General features: G+C 43.6%; 1 protein-coding gene across 9 annotated transcripts in view; it reads right to left on the minus strand.

Moving 5' to 3' along the window:
- FHIP1A (FHF complex subunit HOOK interacting protein 1A) overlaps window positions 1-18,208 on the minus strand; it is a 232,918-nt gene that overhangs the window by 20,358 nt on the left and 194,352 nt on the right. For all 9 annotated transcript variants that reach the window (XM_080915260.1, XM_080915257.1, XM_080915258.1 and 6 more), the window contains 2 exons: window positions 7,099-7,266; window positions 2,195-2,274 (listed from right to left, as the gene is read on the minus strand). In XM_080915260.1, coding sequence (XP_080771386.1) covers window positions 2,195-2,274; window positions 7,099-7,266 — 248 coding nt within the window. The remainder of the gene's footprint in view (window positions 1-2,194; window positions 2,275-7,098; window positions 7,267-18,208) is intronic.

Genomic DNA, 18,208 nt, shown 5'->3' on the forward strand with positions numbered 1-18,208 from the left:
GTGTCCTTATGATCGGATTTGTTCTCTGCTAATGCCTTAAGATTAGTTACTGATGACCTGATTTAAACCCTAAAATTTCAAAAAACGCTGTTTTACTTTAAAAATCTTGCAAACGATAGTCTCATGTAAAGCAGCAATCTGTAAGGCCCGCCAGTGTGCCACCAAGTTTTTAATTCCCCTTCAGTGGGATGCTATATTTACATCAACTATCCCCCCAGCCAGTGATGCTCCAACTGCAGTGGTACGCCAGGATCTTCTAGGCTAATGCTTCTCAACCTTCCTAACACTGAGACCCTTTAATACACTTCCTCGCACTGTGGTAACCCCAACCATAAAATCGTCTCATTGCTACTTTGTAACTGTAATTCTGTTACTGTTGTGAGTTATAAAGTGAATATCTGATAACTTGGGGGTTGTGACCCACAGGTTGAAAAACACCGCTCTAGAGCATTTGTTAAAACACAGCTCACAGGCCTCACCCACAGAGCTGATTCACCAGGTTCTGAGGGAATCTGCACTTCTGACAAGACCCAGGCATTTCCAGAAAGTCCCATCAGTGAACCTGGATTCACCTCAGTAACCCCCTTCTCTCCATCCTTCCCTGCCTCACTCTTTCCTCACCTCCTCCCCATCCTCTGTGTACATATATATATACATGTGGAGGTCAAGGTCAACTTCATATACCACTTCCCAGGTACCATCTACCTTGTTTATGTTGAGACATGGTCTCTCACGGGTCTGGGACTAGACTATTAACTGTCTGGCTGGACAGTGAACCCCAGAGATCTTGCCCCTGCCTCTTCCCGCACTGGGATTACAAGCAGACACTACCATACCCAGCTATTTTTAAATGGGTTCTGGGGATCGAATCCAGGTCCTTATGCTTGCATGGTGAGCTCTTTATCAGATGAGCTGTGTTCCCAGCCCCTTCAGTGACTTCTACCCAACTCATATCAAAACCCAGTGGTGGACTAGAGAAAGCCCACGTCTACCTCTAGCTCTGTTCTCAGGTTAGCTGGTCCTTGTGTCAACTAAAGGAGAAGGAATACAGTCAAGGGTATGCTGGCTGACCTCCTACACTCTAACTGCTGGCCACCCACCTCTTAGAACAGAGATCCTCAGGCCAGGCCCACACATTTCTGCAATCAAGGCTTTCTACCGCTCTAGTCTCTACCCATGAGAAAACATAGCTCTGTGTCTATACACCAGCCCAAGTATGAGCTGACGGAACAACCCAGCACATCTATCTCTATGGGACGTTAACTTCTTCACAGTGTTGGCCTGTGCTTTATGCCTAGCAGTTACAAAAAAGAGGGCCAGATCATCTCGCCCCAGGAGTCTTCCTACGGGGATCTTGGTTTTATGCCCCCCCTTTACACAGTCTGCAGCTCTTGTTAGGGTGGGTCTCACTGGAGGAGTACATTCCAAGATTTAGGATTTGGATTCAGCACAAAGGAGGAAAGGCAATCACAGGGGACTAGCCTGGTGCTTCTGGGGCTCAGCACTAGGATTCGGGACCAAACCACATGTTAGTCAACGACGTCTGGTCATTTTCTTTCACAGAAGCACAGGCTTCTGTAGACAGAGGGACAAGGGAGAAGGCAGAACTGGGGACTGCGGAACCCCCCACCTAACTACCAAGTCAGACCATCAGAACTGTCTGAGACTCCTGATCTCAAATGGCCATATCTTCGAAGATTCCCCATTTCCCCTTGTCCCCCTTGTCCCCCAACCACTTCCTGCTGTCCTCACAACTAGAGCGCACAACTGGACAGTCGTGGAGTGCTCTTATTAAAGAAAAGGCTGAAGATTATATTCAAGTGTTTTATGTTTGAAAAGGTTGTTTTTAATAACAGGGGCCTTAAGAGGGCAAACCCCCAAAGGTTACCTCAGGGGAATGAAGTTCAGCCATGACCCCAAAGAGCTTTAATACTTGGCAAACTTTCCCAACATTCTCCTTGTTGTTTTCAGGGACACGTTTATAATATAATACAAATGCCCCCACTGAAAACTTTACGTAATAAAACAAAATTAACTTCGGTAAATAACACCAAAAAGATTAAATGGGCTCCCTTAATAATTTTCCTCCTCAGGGGCATGGCCCTTGCTTTCATTTACATTATCAAAGTAAAACAAGACAGTAGTAGTACAGAGGAAATGTTTCTTTCATGAGAACAAAATGACAGAAACTCACCTTAAAACTAGCTGCAGCATCACATCCTCACAGTGTAGACCAATGAGGGTTCTGAACAGCGCCAAGGACACCACACAAAGCTGGGGACAATCAACACACGGAGGTGTCAGTGTCAGGCAGGTAACTCCACCCCCAAGAGGTGACAAAGAATTCAGAATTACAGAACAAAATGGTCTCCCTGTCCCTGGAAATTTTCACAAAACACACACTGCTGCCAGGAACAAATATATTCAGTATACCAGTTCCCTGGGGGAAGAGTTGGCTAGAAACCCAGTGCCTGCCTGAGAGTTGCTGGTGCTCATATTGTGAATCTTCAAGGATCCAGATGACAAGAATGTGCCCCTTCAGCCCCCAGCACACATGCAATCTCCTCTACTTTGTCATTACACAATTTATTGTTCTAAGTTGTCTTCATATATGACATTGGTTATTTACAGGACAGGGCTCACTGGAAAGTACTTATAAATCGGGCCAGCTCTCTCCAGAGTTTGCAGCTCCAAGCTCTGTTTCTCTCTTGCTACTGGGGCAAAAATTTCTCTTTGGTTCCATTTTCTATAGTGCTCTGGGTAAAAAAATCTACCTCCCTAAGGAATTCACTCAAAAAAAAAAAAAAATTAAATGAGTTTTCTTTTACAAGCCCAAGAATTCTTTCAATCTCTATTCCCTAAAAAGGAATGATCAAACAGGGAAACGTCCAGTTATAAAAATCACTGTAGCTTCAATATCATGGGCTGTTATCAACATACCAGGCTATTTAAGTAAATGAGGCTCCTTGTTCATTGTAGGAGAGTAGATGCTAGTTTGTATTCCGGGCAGGATGAACTTATACCAACAAAGGTATTGGAAAGCAATAGCTGTCTTTGAACTGGCTTCAAACATTTCCTTTGCTCAGGGTGGTGACAGGCTTAGGTAGTCAGACACAGCACAGTCTCTCCCATTCCAAGGCACTGTGTGTGCTCCATGTGATGGTTTGAATAGGTATGGCCCCACAGACTCAAGTGTTTGAATGCCTGGCCCTTAGGGTGTGGCACCATTAGGAAGCATGGCCTTGTTGGAGTAGATGTGGCCATGGTAGAGGGAGTGTGTCACTGCAGGGGTGGGCTTTGAGGTCTCCTACACTTAATCTATGCCCAGGGTGACAGTCTCCTTTTATTGCCTGCAGATTAAGATGTAGAACTCTCAGCTCCTTCTCCAGCTCCATGTCTGCCTGTAAGCTGCCATGCTTCTCACCATGATGATAGTGGACTAAACCTCTGAACCTATAAGCCAGCCCCAATTAAATGCTTGTCTTTATAAGAGTTGCCTTGGTCATGGTATCTGCTCACAGCAATATCCCCTAAGACCTCCTCTTACCTGGAATGCCTTTTCCTGCTCCCTCTGAGACTTAACCTAGTATCACCTCTCCCTGGGAACCCTTTGTGTTCTTTCTCACAATAAAAGCCACCCAACACTTTTCCAGTCTCAAATAGCTATCTTGCTTACCTGTTGCCATAGTAACCCCTGCCAATCACTGTCAAGGTGCTTGGCAAGGTGTGTGTTTCTTTTAATAACTGAGTTGTAGGAGTTCTGTATTCTTTTATATGATTTAAAACTTTCCAACTGTTCTGTGGATTGTCTTTTCAATTCTTCAAATCTTTCTTATTTATTATCTGAAACTGTTATTATTATACATGTGTGCATGATGTGTGTGGGCACACATTCCACTGTGCACATGTGGACGTAACAGCACCTTATTTCTCTCCCTCCACCTTTATGAGGCTTCCATGAATTGAATTCAGGTAACTAGCTTTGCATAGCGAGAACCTTTACCCACTGTGGCATTTCACTGAATCTTAATTTAGATTTGCTTCTGAAATATGGTCTTGCTATGTAACCCAGGGTAGCCTCCAACTGGTGATACTTTTGCCTTGATTTCCAGAATGCTAGGCTCCTGGGCATACACCACCCACTACACTTCATTTCTGTTTCTTAGTATTCTTAAAGCACTAAGGAGCTTCATCTGAGTATGTCCAGTTTTGTCTAATTTTTCTTTGTTGCTCATGGTTTTTGTATCATCTTAGGAACCACTGCCATGACTACACAGATTTTCTCATTTTCTTTAAACTTTAAGTCTTTGAGACATTTTGAGTTAATGTTTGTTTAATCATATGAATTAGTTACTCAATTTTATTCTTTTTTTTCTCATGGCCTCTTTTTCTTAAGTTGTTTTACACACACACACGGGCATGCACATACATGAGTGTGTATGTGTTCCTAAACACATAAATATAACCTGCTAAATCCATATAATGTTGCATATATGTGATCTCGGGGCTGACTTTTCATAAATATCTCTTTTTCAAGTTTGTTGTGGCTATTCTAGGAACTTTGAGTTTCTGTGTGAATTTTAGAATCACCCTATCAATCTTACCAAAGGCTAAGTACTTTTATAGTAATTCAAACTGTAAATCTTTGGGTAAATCTTTTAGAGAAGCAATATCAAGTCTTCCAGCCTATGAACATAGAATGCTTTTCCACTTTTTAAATTCTTTGATTTCTTCCACAAACATTTATAGTTTTACATTTCTTTTGTGAAATTTGTTCCCAATTATTTTATTACTTTTAACACTACTGTAAATGATCTTAATTTGATTTTTACATGGCTCACTGTAAAACTTAGTGTTAATTGCCAACTTGACAGAATTTAAAATCACCTGGGAGATAAACCTCTGGCCATGCATGTGTGTGTGTGTGTGTGTGTGTGTGTGTGTGTGTATGTGTGTGTATGTGTGTATGTGGATATATGTGTGCATGTATGTATATATATGTGTGTGTATGTGTATATATATGTATATGTGTATGTATGTATATATGTGTGTATATATGTTTGTGTGTATATATATGTATGTATGTGTGTGTATGTATATATGTGTGTATGTGTCTATGTGTATATGTGTGCTTATGTGTATATGTATGTGTCAGGCAGCGGGTATCTTAATAAGCTTGGTTGCTATTGGAGAACCCATCTTAAGTGTGTGCCACAGGCAAGGGAACCTAAACCTAATGTCAACATGCACGCAGTTCTCCCTCTGTTCCTGACATCAACATTTCTGTGACAGCCGCTTCAGGCTCCTGCTTCCTGGCCGTCCTACCATGACACACTCTACTCTGAAATGTAAGCCAAAGTAAACCTTTCCTCCTTTCAGTTACTGTCTTTGTCAGAACGTTTTGTCACAGTACCAGAAGAAGAGGCGTTAGAACACTATCACACAGAAATAAAATTGATTTTGCACACGAAACTGTATGTCTGCGGCCTTGCTGAGTCAGCGTGAGTTCTAATGGTTTGTTTTGGCTCATTCCTTAGATTTTTGTCTTGTTTTGTTTTGCATATAAGATCAGGTCATCTAAAAAGCGGGCAGCTTTAATTTGAATCTGGTCCTTGCTTGTTTAGCTGTACAAACAGAAGCACCGTGCTTGGATAATTAATAACCACTCTCTCCTAAGGGAACACTCCTTCTTAGTTCCGAGTTTTCATAGACGCCCCTCAGCTTCAGGAAGTCCCCACTGGAAACCACCCACTCTGGTTTTGTAAGTGTGTATGTTTTTCTCTCTACCTCAGACAAATCCAAGCAAGAAGTCGGTGGTTTGGTTACTGGGGTGTTTGGTTACTAGCTGTAATGTCCTTTTGCTACTGAGTGTAATGTCTCCAGGGTCCGCCCATGTTGTAGCAACTCCAAGGAGCCTCCCCTATCCCCTTGTAACTTCTTCATCTTCTCGGTATTCACGAGTGTGTTGCTGCTATATGCACATACCTACACATCTGTGGGTTCCTCAGACATCTGTCAATGTTGGTTTTAATTTAAACTCATCGCAACTGGACAACATACACTGGATGCCGACAAAGCTTTTACATCCTCTGAGCCTCGTGGTCAGTTTGGCTTGTGTCTTCTGTGAAGCCTGTGCACCCTGCTGCTATCGGGTGGACTGTTCAATGAGATTTTTCTTCTAGTATAACACTCTAATGTCTTTAATTGTTTCACGCAGTTTTTCTTCATTGGGACAGTGCTCTGCCATGTAGCCCAAGCTAGCCTCGGGTTTGTAAACTTCTGCCTCAGTCTCCTAAGAGATAGATAACAGGCCTCTGCCACTATTTGTGCCTTCTGGTTATAAATACATATATATTATTTATGTATAATATATTATGTACATTATTTAAATATATATTTACATACACACGTGTATAATGTATGTAAAATATAGTGTGTAAAATATATATTATATATATATATGTATCCTTAATACAGATTTTTTTCCCTTAGTGGCTGCTTTTTTTTCTTGCAGTAAATTTATCAGATTCTACTTCAGACTTCCACTAAATTAGTTCAAGCAGAACACAGAAATATTATTCCTGTACGGTCATGTTTTTTCTTCTTCCTCTCCGTGATATCATTTTTAAACATGTAGCACACACACAGTGTAAACTCAGAGATGTACTGTTAGATGTTACCTTCTGCTTTTAAAACAATGGCTGCCACCGTACAGTAGACACGGTGCTGCTGTGAGTAGACGGAGGGAGACCCGCTACCTCATGCCCTGACCACTCATGTCCCCTGGCTCTCCCTGTGCTGAGTCTTTATGTCCTTAGACTCCTGTTCCTTCAGAAGTGCATTTTTCCCGTTCCACACAGGAAAACATTGACACAGACAAAAAGAGAAAAAAGGGGGTGGGGCAGTGCCTCCGCCCTAACAAAAGGACACCTGATAGGAAAAAGATATTATCAAATCCTCTTTGTCCACAAAGAGAGGGAATACTAGCTGCAGAAGAAATGGGAATGGGAATGGGGGAGTGTTCATAATTTCATTCCCCCAAACCGTTCTTCTCTGGAGTCTGAGCTGAACACCCCCTTCCTCAGACACTGTCCTTACCCGAAAAGGGGTGTTGATTCTGCTGGTGAGGGTGTCCAGGATGTGGACATTCTCATGCTGGTGTAGCAGGATGAAGCGGAGGAAGATCTCCAGGAGCGCTGGCTCAGAGATGCTGCGCAGGAAGAGGTCCAGGTAGGCGGTTGTGGTCATGACCTCCTCCACCGTCACCTGCGGCCAACGGCAGAGAGAGCACAGGTGAGCACCGTCTCAGACTGACACAGACTCACCTCAACACCCTCCGTCAGCACAGGGACACTGCCATAAAAAGAACTGTTAGCCGGAGCCAAACATATGTCTATGGTACACAACACCTGCCCTGCAGCACAGAAGGAAAGGAGAAGGCAAAGGGAAGGCCGGACATATGCTCCAACAGCCCCAGTCAAACGCAGCTTAAACCCTGTAAACGTTCTAGTGCACACTCGAAAATAGTGCAGGGGAGTATGAAAAGTATTTATGTGGTTAATAAAGAATTAATTAGAGAGCTTGGTATAATTTGTCTCATTATTAGTCATTCAATAAACATTTAGTGGGATCCTCGAGGTACGAGGAGCCGTAAGCGTAAGAATATCCTTTATGTTCAGGAGACTGAGCTATAGCAAATTTAACGATGATGTGATAAATTGCAAAGGAGAGGTGCAGACATGGAGTGCTGCAGATGTTCACTCAGATGCGTTTCTGGAGAGCACAAGCCCATATTTTTATAAATGAATACTACACATAAAGTGTTATTTATAAAGTGCTATAAGAACGTATTGCTTAATGGAGCAATGGTGACTTTTTTATCATACAAATTAAGATTTTTCTACCTACGTGCTTTTCCTATACGGAAAAAAAAATGTCAGTCTCTCAATGAATCAGACTGGAATTGGGTTTTTCCCAGAGCTAAGGACTGGAGGCTTAAAGCATCAAAATCTAGCCTTAGACATTTGTGTATGACGTGTGGTTGTGTTTGTAGAGACAAGAGGTCAATGTGAGGCGTACCCTGTAAACCTTGTGAGTTTTATTCTGGGGGAAGGGCATCTCACTGAGACCTCAGTTCACTGGGATGAGTGGATGGCCCTTCAGGGATCCGCCATGTCTGTTACCCTAGCCATGAGTTACAGATGCACACAGCAGCCTAGCGTCTTCCGTGCATGGTAGGGAGCTGAAACTGGGCCCTCGTGCTTGTGTGGCAGCACCTCACTAAGCCATGTCCTCAGTCCCTCAACCTTAAACACCCAGATCCTAAGAGCTACCGCATGCTGCCTGTTCTCCTAAAAGCAAACGTCACAGATGATCCTTCTATCTAGAGGTCATTATCAAGTTATTAATGTCTCTGCTGGGCACAGAAACCTCCACCCTCAAATGCACTGAAACCATCTAACGCTCAGCTCATGCTCTGGGCTTCCATACTCTGCGAACTCCTAGCCTCATGCAATGCACTCCATTCTAAATGAAGTAGAAGGCAAAACTGTCCGGATGAGGCTATCTCCTATTTTTCAGTTTGTGTTTTATTTCTCCCTCCCTCTAAATGTATTCATTGTCCCAACCCTCTCCCCCCAGCTCTCCTTACACCTGATCCCCCATCCCTGTTTCCCTCAATCGAGGTGGGTAGGTGTGGTGGGCTGGGGAAGGGGTGGAAGTGGGCATCTCTAGGATGTGCCTGGAATGAGGGAGGACTTAGGGAGTCTATGAAGGTGACTCTACCGGAGACTCCTAGCAGTAGGGGATATGGAGCCTGAAGTGGTCACTTCCTGTAGCCAGGCAGTTCTCCTAGTAGAGATATAAGGATACCAACCCATGCACAAAACCTTCAACCCCCAAAATTTGTCCTGCCTACAAGAAGTACAGGGACAAAGATGGCACAGAGACGGAGGAAATGGCCAACCAATGACTGGCCCAACTTGAGACTTGTCCCATGGGCAAGAACCAGTCCCTGACACTATTAATTATGCTCTGCTCTACTTGCAGACAGGAGCCTAGCATGACTGTCTTCTGAGAGGCTCCAACCAGCAGCTGACTGATAGAGATGCAGAGACCCACAGCCAAACTTGGGAATTCTTGGAGCTAAGAAGTCTTGTAAAAGAGTTAGGGGAAGGAGTGAGGGACCTAGAGGGGATAGGGATCCCACAAAAAGACAGAGTCAAATAACCTGGACACCAAGAATTCCCAAGTTTGGAAAACTCATAGTTCTGAGCACCTCCAAAAAGAAACTGGAGAGATCATACACTAGCAGCTTGACAGTATACCTGAAAGCTCTAGAACAAAAAGAAGCAAATACACCCAAGTGGAGTAGAAGGTAGGAAATAATTAAATTCAGGGCCAAAGTCAACCAAGTAGAAACAAAAAGGAACTATACAAAGAATCAACAAACCCAGGAGATGATTCTCTGAAAAAATTCAACAAGATAGATAAACTAGAAGGCACCAGGACAGTGTCCAAATTAACAAAATCAGAAATGAAAAGGGAGACATAAACAGAGGAAATTTAAAAAAAAAAAAAAATCAGATCCTACTACAAAACCTATATTCAACAAAACTGGAAAATGTAGATGAAATGGACAATTTTCTGGACAGACGCCAGGTACCAAAGTTAAACCAGTATCAGATAAACCATCCTAACAGTTCCATAACCCCTAAAGAAATAGAAGCAGTCATCAAAAGTCTCCCATCTAAAAACAGCAAATGTCACAGATGTATTTAGTGCAGAATTGTATCACACCTTCAAAGAAGACCTAATACCAATAGCAAACTATTTCACAAAATAGAAACAGAAGGAACACTGCCAAATTCATTATACGAAGCCACAATTACACTTATATCTAAACCACACAAAGACCCAACAAAGAAAGAGAACTTCAGACCAATTTCCCTTATGAACATTGATGCAAAAAATACTCAATAAAATTCTTGAAAACTGAATCCAAGAACACATCAAAATGATCATTCATCATGATCAAGTAGGCTTCATCCCAGGAATGCAGGAATGAGTCAATATACGAAAATCCATCAATGTAATCCACTATATAAACAAACTCAAAGGGGGGGGGGGGAACGCATGCTCATCTCATTAGATGCTGAGAAAGCATTTGACAAAATTCAACACCCCTTCATTTTAAAAGTCTTGGAAAACTCAGAAATTCAAGGCCCAAGCCTAAACATAGTAAAAGCAATATACAACAAGGACACATGCTCCACTATGTTCATAGCAGCCTTATTTATAATAGCCAGAAGCTAGAAAGAACCAGGATGTCCTTCAACAGAGAATGGATACAGAAAATGTGGTACATATACACAATGGAATACTACTCAGCTATTAAAAACAATGACTTTATGAAATTTGTAGGCAAATTCTAGATCTAGAAAAATATTATCCTGAGTGAGGTAACCCAATCACAAAAGAACACACATGGTATGCACTTACTAATAAGTGAATATTGACCCAAAACCTGGGAAAGCCCAAGATAAAATTCACAGACCACATGAGTTGGAAGTCCAAGGGGGATGCTTCAGTCCTTCTTACATGAGGGAACAAAAATATCCACAGGAAGAAATAGAGACAAAATTTGAAGGAGAGACTGAAGGAAGGGCCATCCAGAGACTGTCGGGATCCATTGTATACACTGTCACACCAAACCCGGACAATAATGTGGATGCCAAGAAGTGCATGCTGACAGGTCCCTGATATAGCTGTCTCCTGAGAGGCTCTGCCAGAGCCTGAAAAATACAGTGTTGGTTGCTCTCAACTAACCATTAGACTGAGAAAGGAGCCCCCAATGGAGGAGTTTAGAAACAGGACTAAAGGAGCTGAAGGGGTTTGCAACCCCACAGGAAGAACAACAATATCAATCAACCAGACCCCTCAGAACTCCCAGAGACTAAACCACCAACCAAAGAATACACATGGAGAGACCCATGGTTCCAGCAACATATGTAGCAGAGGATGGTCTTATCAGTCATCAATGAGAGGAGAGGTCCTTGATCCTGTCAAGGCTCATTGTCCCAGTGTAGGGGAATGCCAGGGAGGGGAGATGAGAGGGAGTGAATGGGTGGGGGAGCACTGTCATAGAAGCAGGTGGAGCGGGGGATGGGATAGGGGAATTCCAGAGGGAAAACCAGGAAAGGAGATACCATTTAAAATGTAAGTAAAGAAAATTTCCAATAGAAAATGAAAAATAAAAACCTACAGATAAGTTTAGACAGCAGATGTCCAGAGCTCTGGGATCTGTGTGGACAGGCCATGAGCAGCTGAACTGTGGATGCAGGCGTGGTGCGCTCATGTTAATTGAGTTACTTTTTATAAGTTCTCGGTCTCAGCTGTGTTCTGGAAAGATGAGTCCAGGTGGGTAAAATATTCCAAATCGGCTGTCTCCTTGCTTTATTCTAATAAGTAATGGACTTTATGCTAATGAAGTCCATTTGCATTTACTCTCCCAGAATTCACTGGGACTCCCACAGAGGGCACATCTCTGGAGTGCAAACACCCTCCCTCCTCTTGTCTGCAACAGTGATCATGCAAGCACTCAGAATAGCACATGAGATGGGCTGTTCATGAACAGCACTTTAATGGGCTCTCTGTAGCCCAAAAATAATAAAGAAAGAGGAATCAGGGAAGCATCAACACCAGGGAAAGAAATAACAGTGAGAAAGTGCACCTCACAAACCGCCCTGCCTCTGCAGCTAGCTGTAATGGTCTGCTGTTTTCTGCAGTTCCCGAGCAGGGTTTACGTGAGACATAGCTAAAACTGTCCTGAGGTTCATACCTAATTACCCCACGACAGCACACAAAGCTAGGCATACAGAGGACTTCCTCACGGGTAAACAGCAGCTACCCCTCAAAGGTCCAGCAACTGATATCTACCAGAGTTGAACATAACAATTCTTCTATACCGTCTGCACCCCAGCTTTGTAAACTGTGGTTGAGACCCCATAAATCAACATGGAGACTGGAGAAAATATGGAGCAATAATGGACTTCTGAACATAGCTAGCAAACATGACTTTAAAATAAAGTCTATAGTCTATCTGAGGTGGTTTTGGCACGACTCACCCGTGTTGTATTCCGAGAGTTCGCTGCAGCGTTGGTTGTAAACACCTAACATTGGGACTGTGTATGCTGTCACACAAGACCAAGAAACTCTGCTCAGATTCTACGCTGGCATACGTTATGAACCGTGGCGATTTTGCCCCAGCCCTTACAGAAACACAGCAGTCTGTCTTAAGGGAAGAGGTCAGTATTTCCTGTTGTTCCTCCCCAGCATGTGAGCACAGCGCTCCTGTATCTCTGGACTGCATTACGTTAGAACGCTTGCTTGTAGAACCTGCTGCTTGAGTTGTTCACTTGGGCTCCACAGAAGATTTGTTAAATTTTTAATTAGGATTAGATCAGGATTTCTAACAGTTTCTAAAATGATCCTAAACTGCATCGCCACCACTTTGTACCATGTATTTATGGTATTCTCAGAACTGACAATTATAAAGTCGAAGCATCAATCAACTCTGAGAAACACTGAAAATGTTCTACATCCTACAGCATCAAATATTCAGTCAAGAATTAATATTTTATGGAAAATAGACACATTCATCAGCATGCAACTTTGATTTCATATTAATAAATGAGAAAATTATATGTGTAATAAATAATTGCTGTTATTTTAATTTATTTTAATGTGATTTATTAATATAAGTATTTGATTTGCTTATCTATTTTATATACCTATGGTAGTAAAATGTAAAATGTCCCCCATAGACTCATATGTTTGGACACTTGCTGTCTAGTTGGCAGTGCTGCTTAGGAGGCCGAGTCTAACTGGAGGGGTTGTTCATTGACAGCAGGCCTTGGAGTTATAGAACCCAGCCCTGACTCCCGCCTTCTCTTTGTGACTATGTGATATACTCTGACTGACTCTTCTGCTACCACACTTCACATGATGGACTGTGTACCATCCCAACTGTAAGCCAAAACAAACCCGTCACCCCTCTAGCTGTTTCCTGTTGGTTATGACAATGAGGAAAGTAAGACATATGCACCTGTATATCCAGGGTCAGGTAAAACTTCTCAGGCAAAAGGAATTCCAATTAGTAATCATCTAAGAAGTCTTGCTCTACCTGTGTCCTGGAGGCATAGGAAATAAATGCTCTTCCATCTGCCTTTCCTTTTTGTTGTTTCTTTCGTGTGTGTGTGTGTGTGTGTGTGTGTGTGTTCACATGCATGTGCATGCACAAGCGCTTCTGTGAATGAAATTCTACTCATTGTCCATAGCCTTGTCCATGCTAACAGCGTCCACTCTGCTACACTCTCATCCCTTAGCTTTTGGCCCAGGCCTCCCTGTAGGAACCAAGTAAACTCTAATATTCTTCCTGACTCAGCCTCTGAATGTAATCCTCCTGCCTCAGGCTCCAGAGCATTAAGACCACAGGTGTGCGCTATAGCACTTGGGTGTAGATACATTTTTAGTGAGGAGCTCCTAAAATACTCAGTGCTATTAACCTAAACAGGAAGCAGTGCTCAGCTTCCTTAACTACAACATCAGAGTCAGTTGGTGAAAACTTCAACCCAAATGATGAAGGCCAAAAGAAATCGAGATAGAAGAGTGTCGAGTGAGACCATTCCAAATGGGCTGGCTGTTAGCTTCTTCGGACTTCACCGAGTGCTGCTGGCCTGGGGTGCCCTGAGAACCCCAGAAGCTGCTTTTGCTACAACTGGGTTACATGTGATCCTCCTAAGCTCAAAAGCCCAGCAATCAACTCACTAGGAGCCAAGGCTGTCCAAGTCTGTCCTCAGCGGCCAACATGAAAGGCGTGTTGAACAGCTATTGTTTACTACTCTTAGGCCGAATAAATGAAAAGATTTTATTTCCTTCTGGAAATCAAAGCTGTCATTAATAAGCTAAGAGGATTTAAGAAAGCACTTGGGGGGAGCAGCATTTACATAACATGCTATAAATATTAACAGCCCAATCCCATTAAATATCAGTTGTAGACTCCTTACAGATTGAGGTCACATTTACCTTAAACTAACACCCCAACTAGAGAGACCTGGGTTCCCTTCTTCCACCTCTTCCCCACTGCGTACTTCAGAGCCTTTTATCCCAGAAAATCTTTTCTTGCCCCATTATCATTCTCTCAGAAACTCCTTCTAATCCCCCTGGATAGGCAACGTCCTTAATGAGGATAAGACTCAGAGCCTAAGTGTGATCACTTGAAAGCTGACGATAGCCACAGACGAAAGACACTCCGCCTGAGGAGTGCACAGTGGAGCCTTCTGCTAGGGCCCCAGTGCGGCCTCTGCAAACACAGAAGTGGCAATGATGAAGAGCACCAAGCTGGGACGTAAGGACCCTTTGCCTTAGAAGGTTATCGGTATCTACCTTGTTCTATAAAGGGTAGGGGACAACTACCAACTTACACAAGAATAGCCAGCTATACAAACCTACTTGTCCTTCAAACCAACAATGTCTATATACAAGTGTAGGCTGAGAACGCTGTTCCATATTAAGGGTAGACCGTAATGATTGAAGTAGCATAGTGAAAACTCAAATTCCACCCTCTCCCAAAAGGTCAGATAAAGACAGCTGAGAATCCGAGGAATGCGCCTGCTGCCTAGGCACTCTCCCTGTCTGCACCCCAGGCCAAGCGCTAGGACGGAGGCCTGCCTTGGCTACTTGGTTTATGACTGTCAAATATAGTCCATCCTTTGAAGCAAGTCTTTCTTTAGCCACGTTCTCCTTCTTCCTTTAGCCCTTGTTTGGTTCTTTCTCCATGCCAACTGTGCTTGCCAGCCCCTTAAAGTTGTATGTTCTAAATATATATATAGCTCAAGACTGGGTGAGCAAATTCAATTTGCTGGTTCACTAATGGTTTAAACCATTTCCAAATAGAAAATGTCAGTGTAGCCTGCATGGAGTACGGGCAAGTGCTGTCCTGCAGAACGTAGGCATGTATATTTGGTTAGGAATACAGACAATCGCAATACATTGTGTGCGGGTGCTTTGCTGGCATACCCTGGAATTCTAACATGCCAGTGTTCAAAGACCTGACTGAGAAGCAGAGCTAGCCAACAAACTCTGCACCACCACAGTGCTGACCTGCTGTCCCAGCCCCTCATCTACCAGCCATCCATTCCGGGCTACAACTCAGCAAAGAGCACAGGCTTGCCCCTGGCTCTCTGAACAGTATGGGAACTGAATTGACAGTCCTCCTACTTCTGTTTATCTTAGTCCAGAAGCTCTAGAAGGATGTTGCTGTTGTTTCAAGCTTTTCAGAAATAGACCTAATAGACGGCGTGTTTTCTTTTAAAAAAGAGGTGGATGGATGTCACACCCTACTTCTACAAAGTCAAAACTCTATACAAAAAAGAAAAGCCCAGCAGTGTCCCCACGATTGCAGCAGCACATTAACTTGATATGTAGGAGTGAAATTGAGCGTATAGACACCCTGACCCTTCTGTAATCAGCTCTAGTTGGGTGATCCCATTTGCATCTAAATTAGCACCAGAGTCGACGGCAGGTTTATATGTGTCTTGAAAAATAAATTCCCCACCTGCTAAGTGTTTCTTTGTGATCCGGTCACATTGGGGCAAACAGATGGATGCTACCTTCTGTCACTCGGGAGGGTGGCAGGCAGTGGGGGTCAGGTGACTATGACATACTTCCTCTATAAAATAGAAGCCACCTTGCTTTGGCTTTTCCTCTGTTGTCAGAGGAGGAAACTAACTAGCTGGTTCCATGGGTCACCAATGAGTATTTTTTCTACCTCATGGTTCTAACCAGTGTGGAGAACCAGGAGGGCCAGCAGAGGGAGAAGGGAGACGTGTTACATCGCAGGAAATAGAAGTGAGAACGTCTTTCCCGAGCCCATTCTGGAGCCCGCTAGCTGCTGCCAGAAAAGCAAGCTAATGGCAGTCTGCTTGGCCACTGTGGGCAGCCAAGGGCAGCCACTGGATGGCTCTTCACAGCCACACCTCTTCCTTCTAAGAACACAGACCATCCAGTAACGCATCCAAGTACAAAAGGGAAGACAGACACCCTGGTTCCCAGAGAGTGGCCCACCCCAAACTTCTGCCAAAAGTTCAGGACAGAAAACGTTCAGTTGTGAAGGTCTGAGAGAAGTGTGCGTCAGTGAATCAGGCCCGTTCCTACGCCTCCACCTTATGGCCACACAGTATGCCGACACCACTGCCAGAGGCAGGCAGAGGATGGAGGTGACATTCAAATTATTAAACTGAGTTACTCATTCCCCAGATATTTTTGAAAGAAGGAAAGGAAAGAGATGGCTCCAATGAGGGTGTCTGCAACACATTCTAAGGGAACTACTTTAAAATAAGAACCAGGCTCAGCCTCCTTTTGCCACATTTCTTAAAATCATCTATAATGCATTAAATATGTCAGCAGGGAACCCCATGGGAAGAACAACATTATCAACCAACCAAACCCTCCAGAACTCCCAGGGACTAAAACACCAACCAATGAGCACACATAGAGAGACCCATGGCTCCAGTTGCACATGCAGCAGAGGATGGCATTGTCTGGCATCAATGGGAGGAGAGGCCTTTGGTTCAATGAAGGTGCATTTTGCCAGTGTAGGGGAATGCCAAGGTGCTGGGGTAGAGAGGGTGGCTGGGAGTGGGAGCACCTTCATGTAAACAAGGGGAGGGAGAGGGGTAGGGGAGTGGGGTGGGGGGGCAACATTTGAAATGTAAAATACAGAGAATAGCCAATAAAAAATGGAAAAAAAGTGTCAGATGGGACAGCATACATTCAGAGGGTAAAGGTGCTTGCTCCCAAGCCGGACCACTCCCGAGTTGTACCACGTGGTAGGAGGAAAGAACTGACTCCTGCAAGGTGTGCTCTGACCTCCACACTTGGGACGTGGCATGCATGTACGTGTGCACGCATGCGCACATACACACACTCACACACACACATACTAAATATAATAAATGAATGTGTACACACACACATACACATATCTGTCTGTGTGTCTGTATAAACTTATATTGTCTGGTAGAAAAGGGAAACAGCTCCCATGTGGTAAATACCTCTCCATCTACCCAATGGAGAGTAGGGTTGGGGTGCTAAGACACACTCTGGGGGGGGCAGTGTGATACTTAAAAGGTTAGCCATTTCCTCACTGAAGCAGTTCTGGTCTGAGCTGGCCCAAACCAGGGGTACTCAGATTAACATTGTTCTTTCTGACCACCTCTGTCCACATGTACCTGGATTATCTGGGATCTGTTCAGCCTTTTCTCTACATTCCATTCTGTTTTCAGTGTAGATAAAGATGGCCTGTAATGCTGACCGTCATGGAGATCCTAACATTACCCACACTGCAGGAATGGCCAGCCCTCTTCAACAAACATAGGCTGAACACATTGAAAACTCAGCACTTAGTGGTGGGGATGGAAAGACAGCCAAACACTATTCTAAGTGTCATATACAAAGGCCAGTACACAAAGGCCAGAACACTGTGGTATTCTGAGACTGGGACTTAGATCTGAACCAGGAGTCATGTGAGCGTCAGAGAGAATGATTGCTAGCCCTGAACAGACAGTGCCCTTCAGAGAGTACACAGAGTTTTTAGGTGGGCAGACTCAGGCTCACATCGAACAGTTTTTACTGTATGAACTATACACAGTGACATTTCATCTCTCGGAGCTGCTTCCTCCGCTGTAAAATGGGGGTAGCTATTTGCACTTGAGAATTAAAGTGTTTGTGAATTAAAAACAAGTGCACAGGTAGGACTAACAGGAAAAATGACTATTGTTTTCTGAGTTGGGGTATCCATTTAAAATAATCTAAATGCGGGTGGGTGGGGTGAGCAGGGGCACTGGTCACAGACAGGATGAAATGTGCTTCTCTACAGAACAGCCTTTCTCACAGAAAGAGAGCCCTTCGGGCTCCCTCCTCTTGCCTGTTCCCTGGTCAGTATTTTGCAGAATTGGGAGCTGCAACAGAAGAGATTGGGGACTCTAAAGAGTAAATGAATCCTCAGAGAGGATGGTATTACAGAGGACATTGGATTCTCTAAAACATCCCCCCCCCTTTTTTTTTCTGTTTGCCACAGCCATCTATTTAAAGATCATTCTAATCCCGCAGAACCAGTTAAACAGTAATTTAGAGAAGAAATAATGGT

The sequence above is a fragment of the Micromys minutus genome (genome assembly GCF_963924665.1).
Source record: "Micromys minutus genome assembly, chromosome: 4".
In the NCBI taxonomy this organism is placed as follows: Eukaryota; Metazoa; Chordata; class Mammalia; order Rodentia; family Muridae; genus Micromys; species Micromys minutus.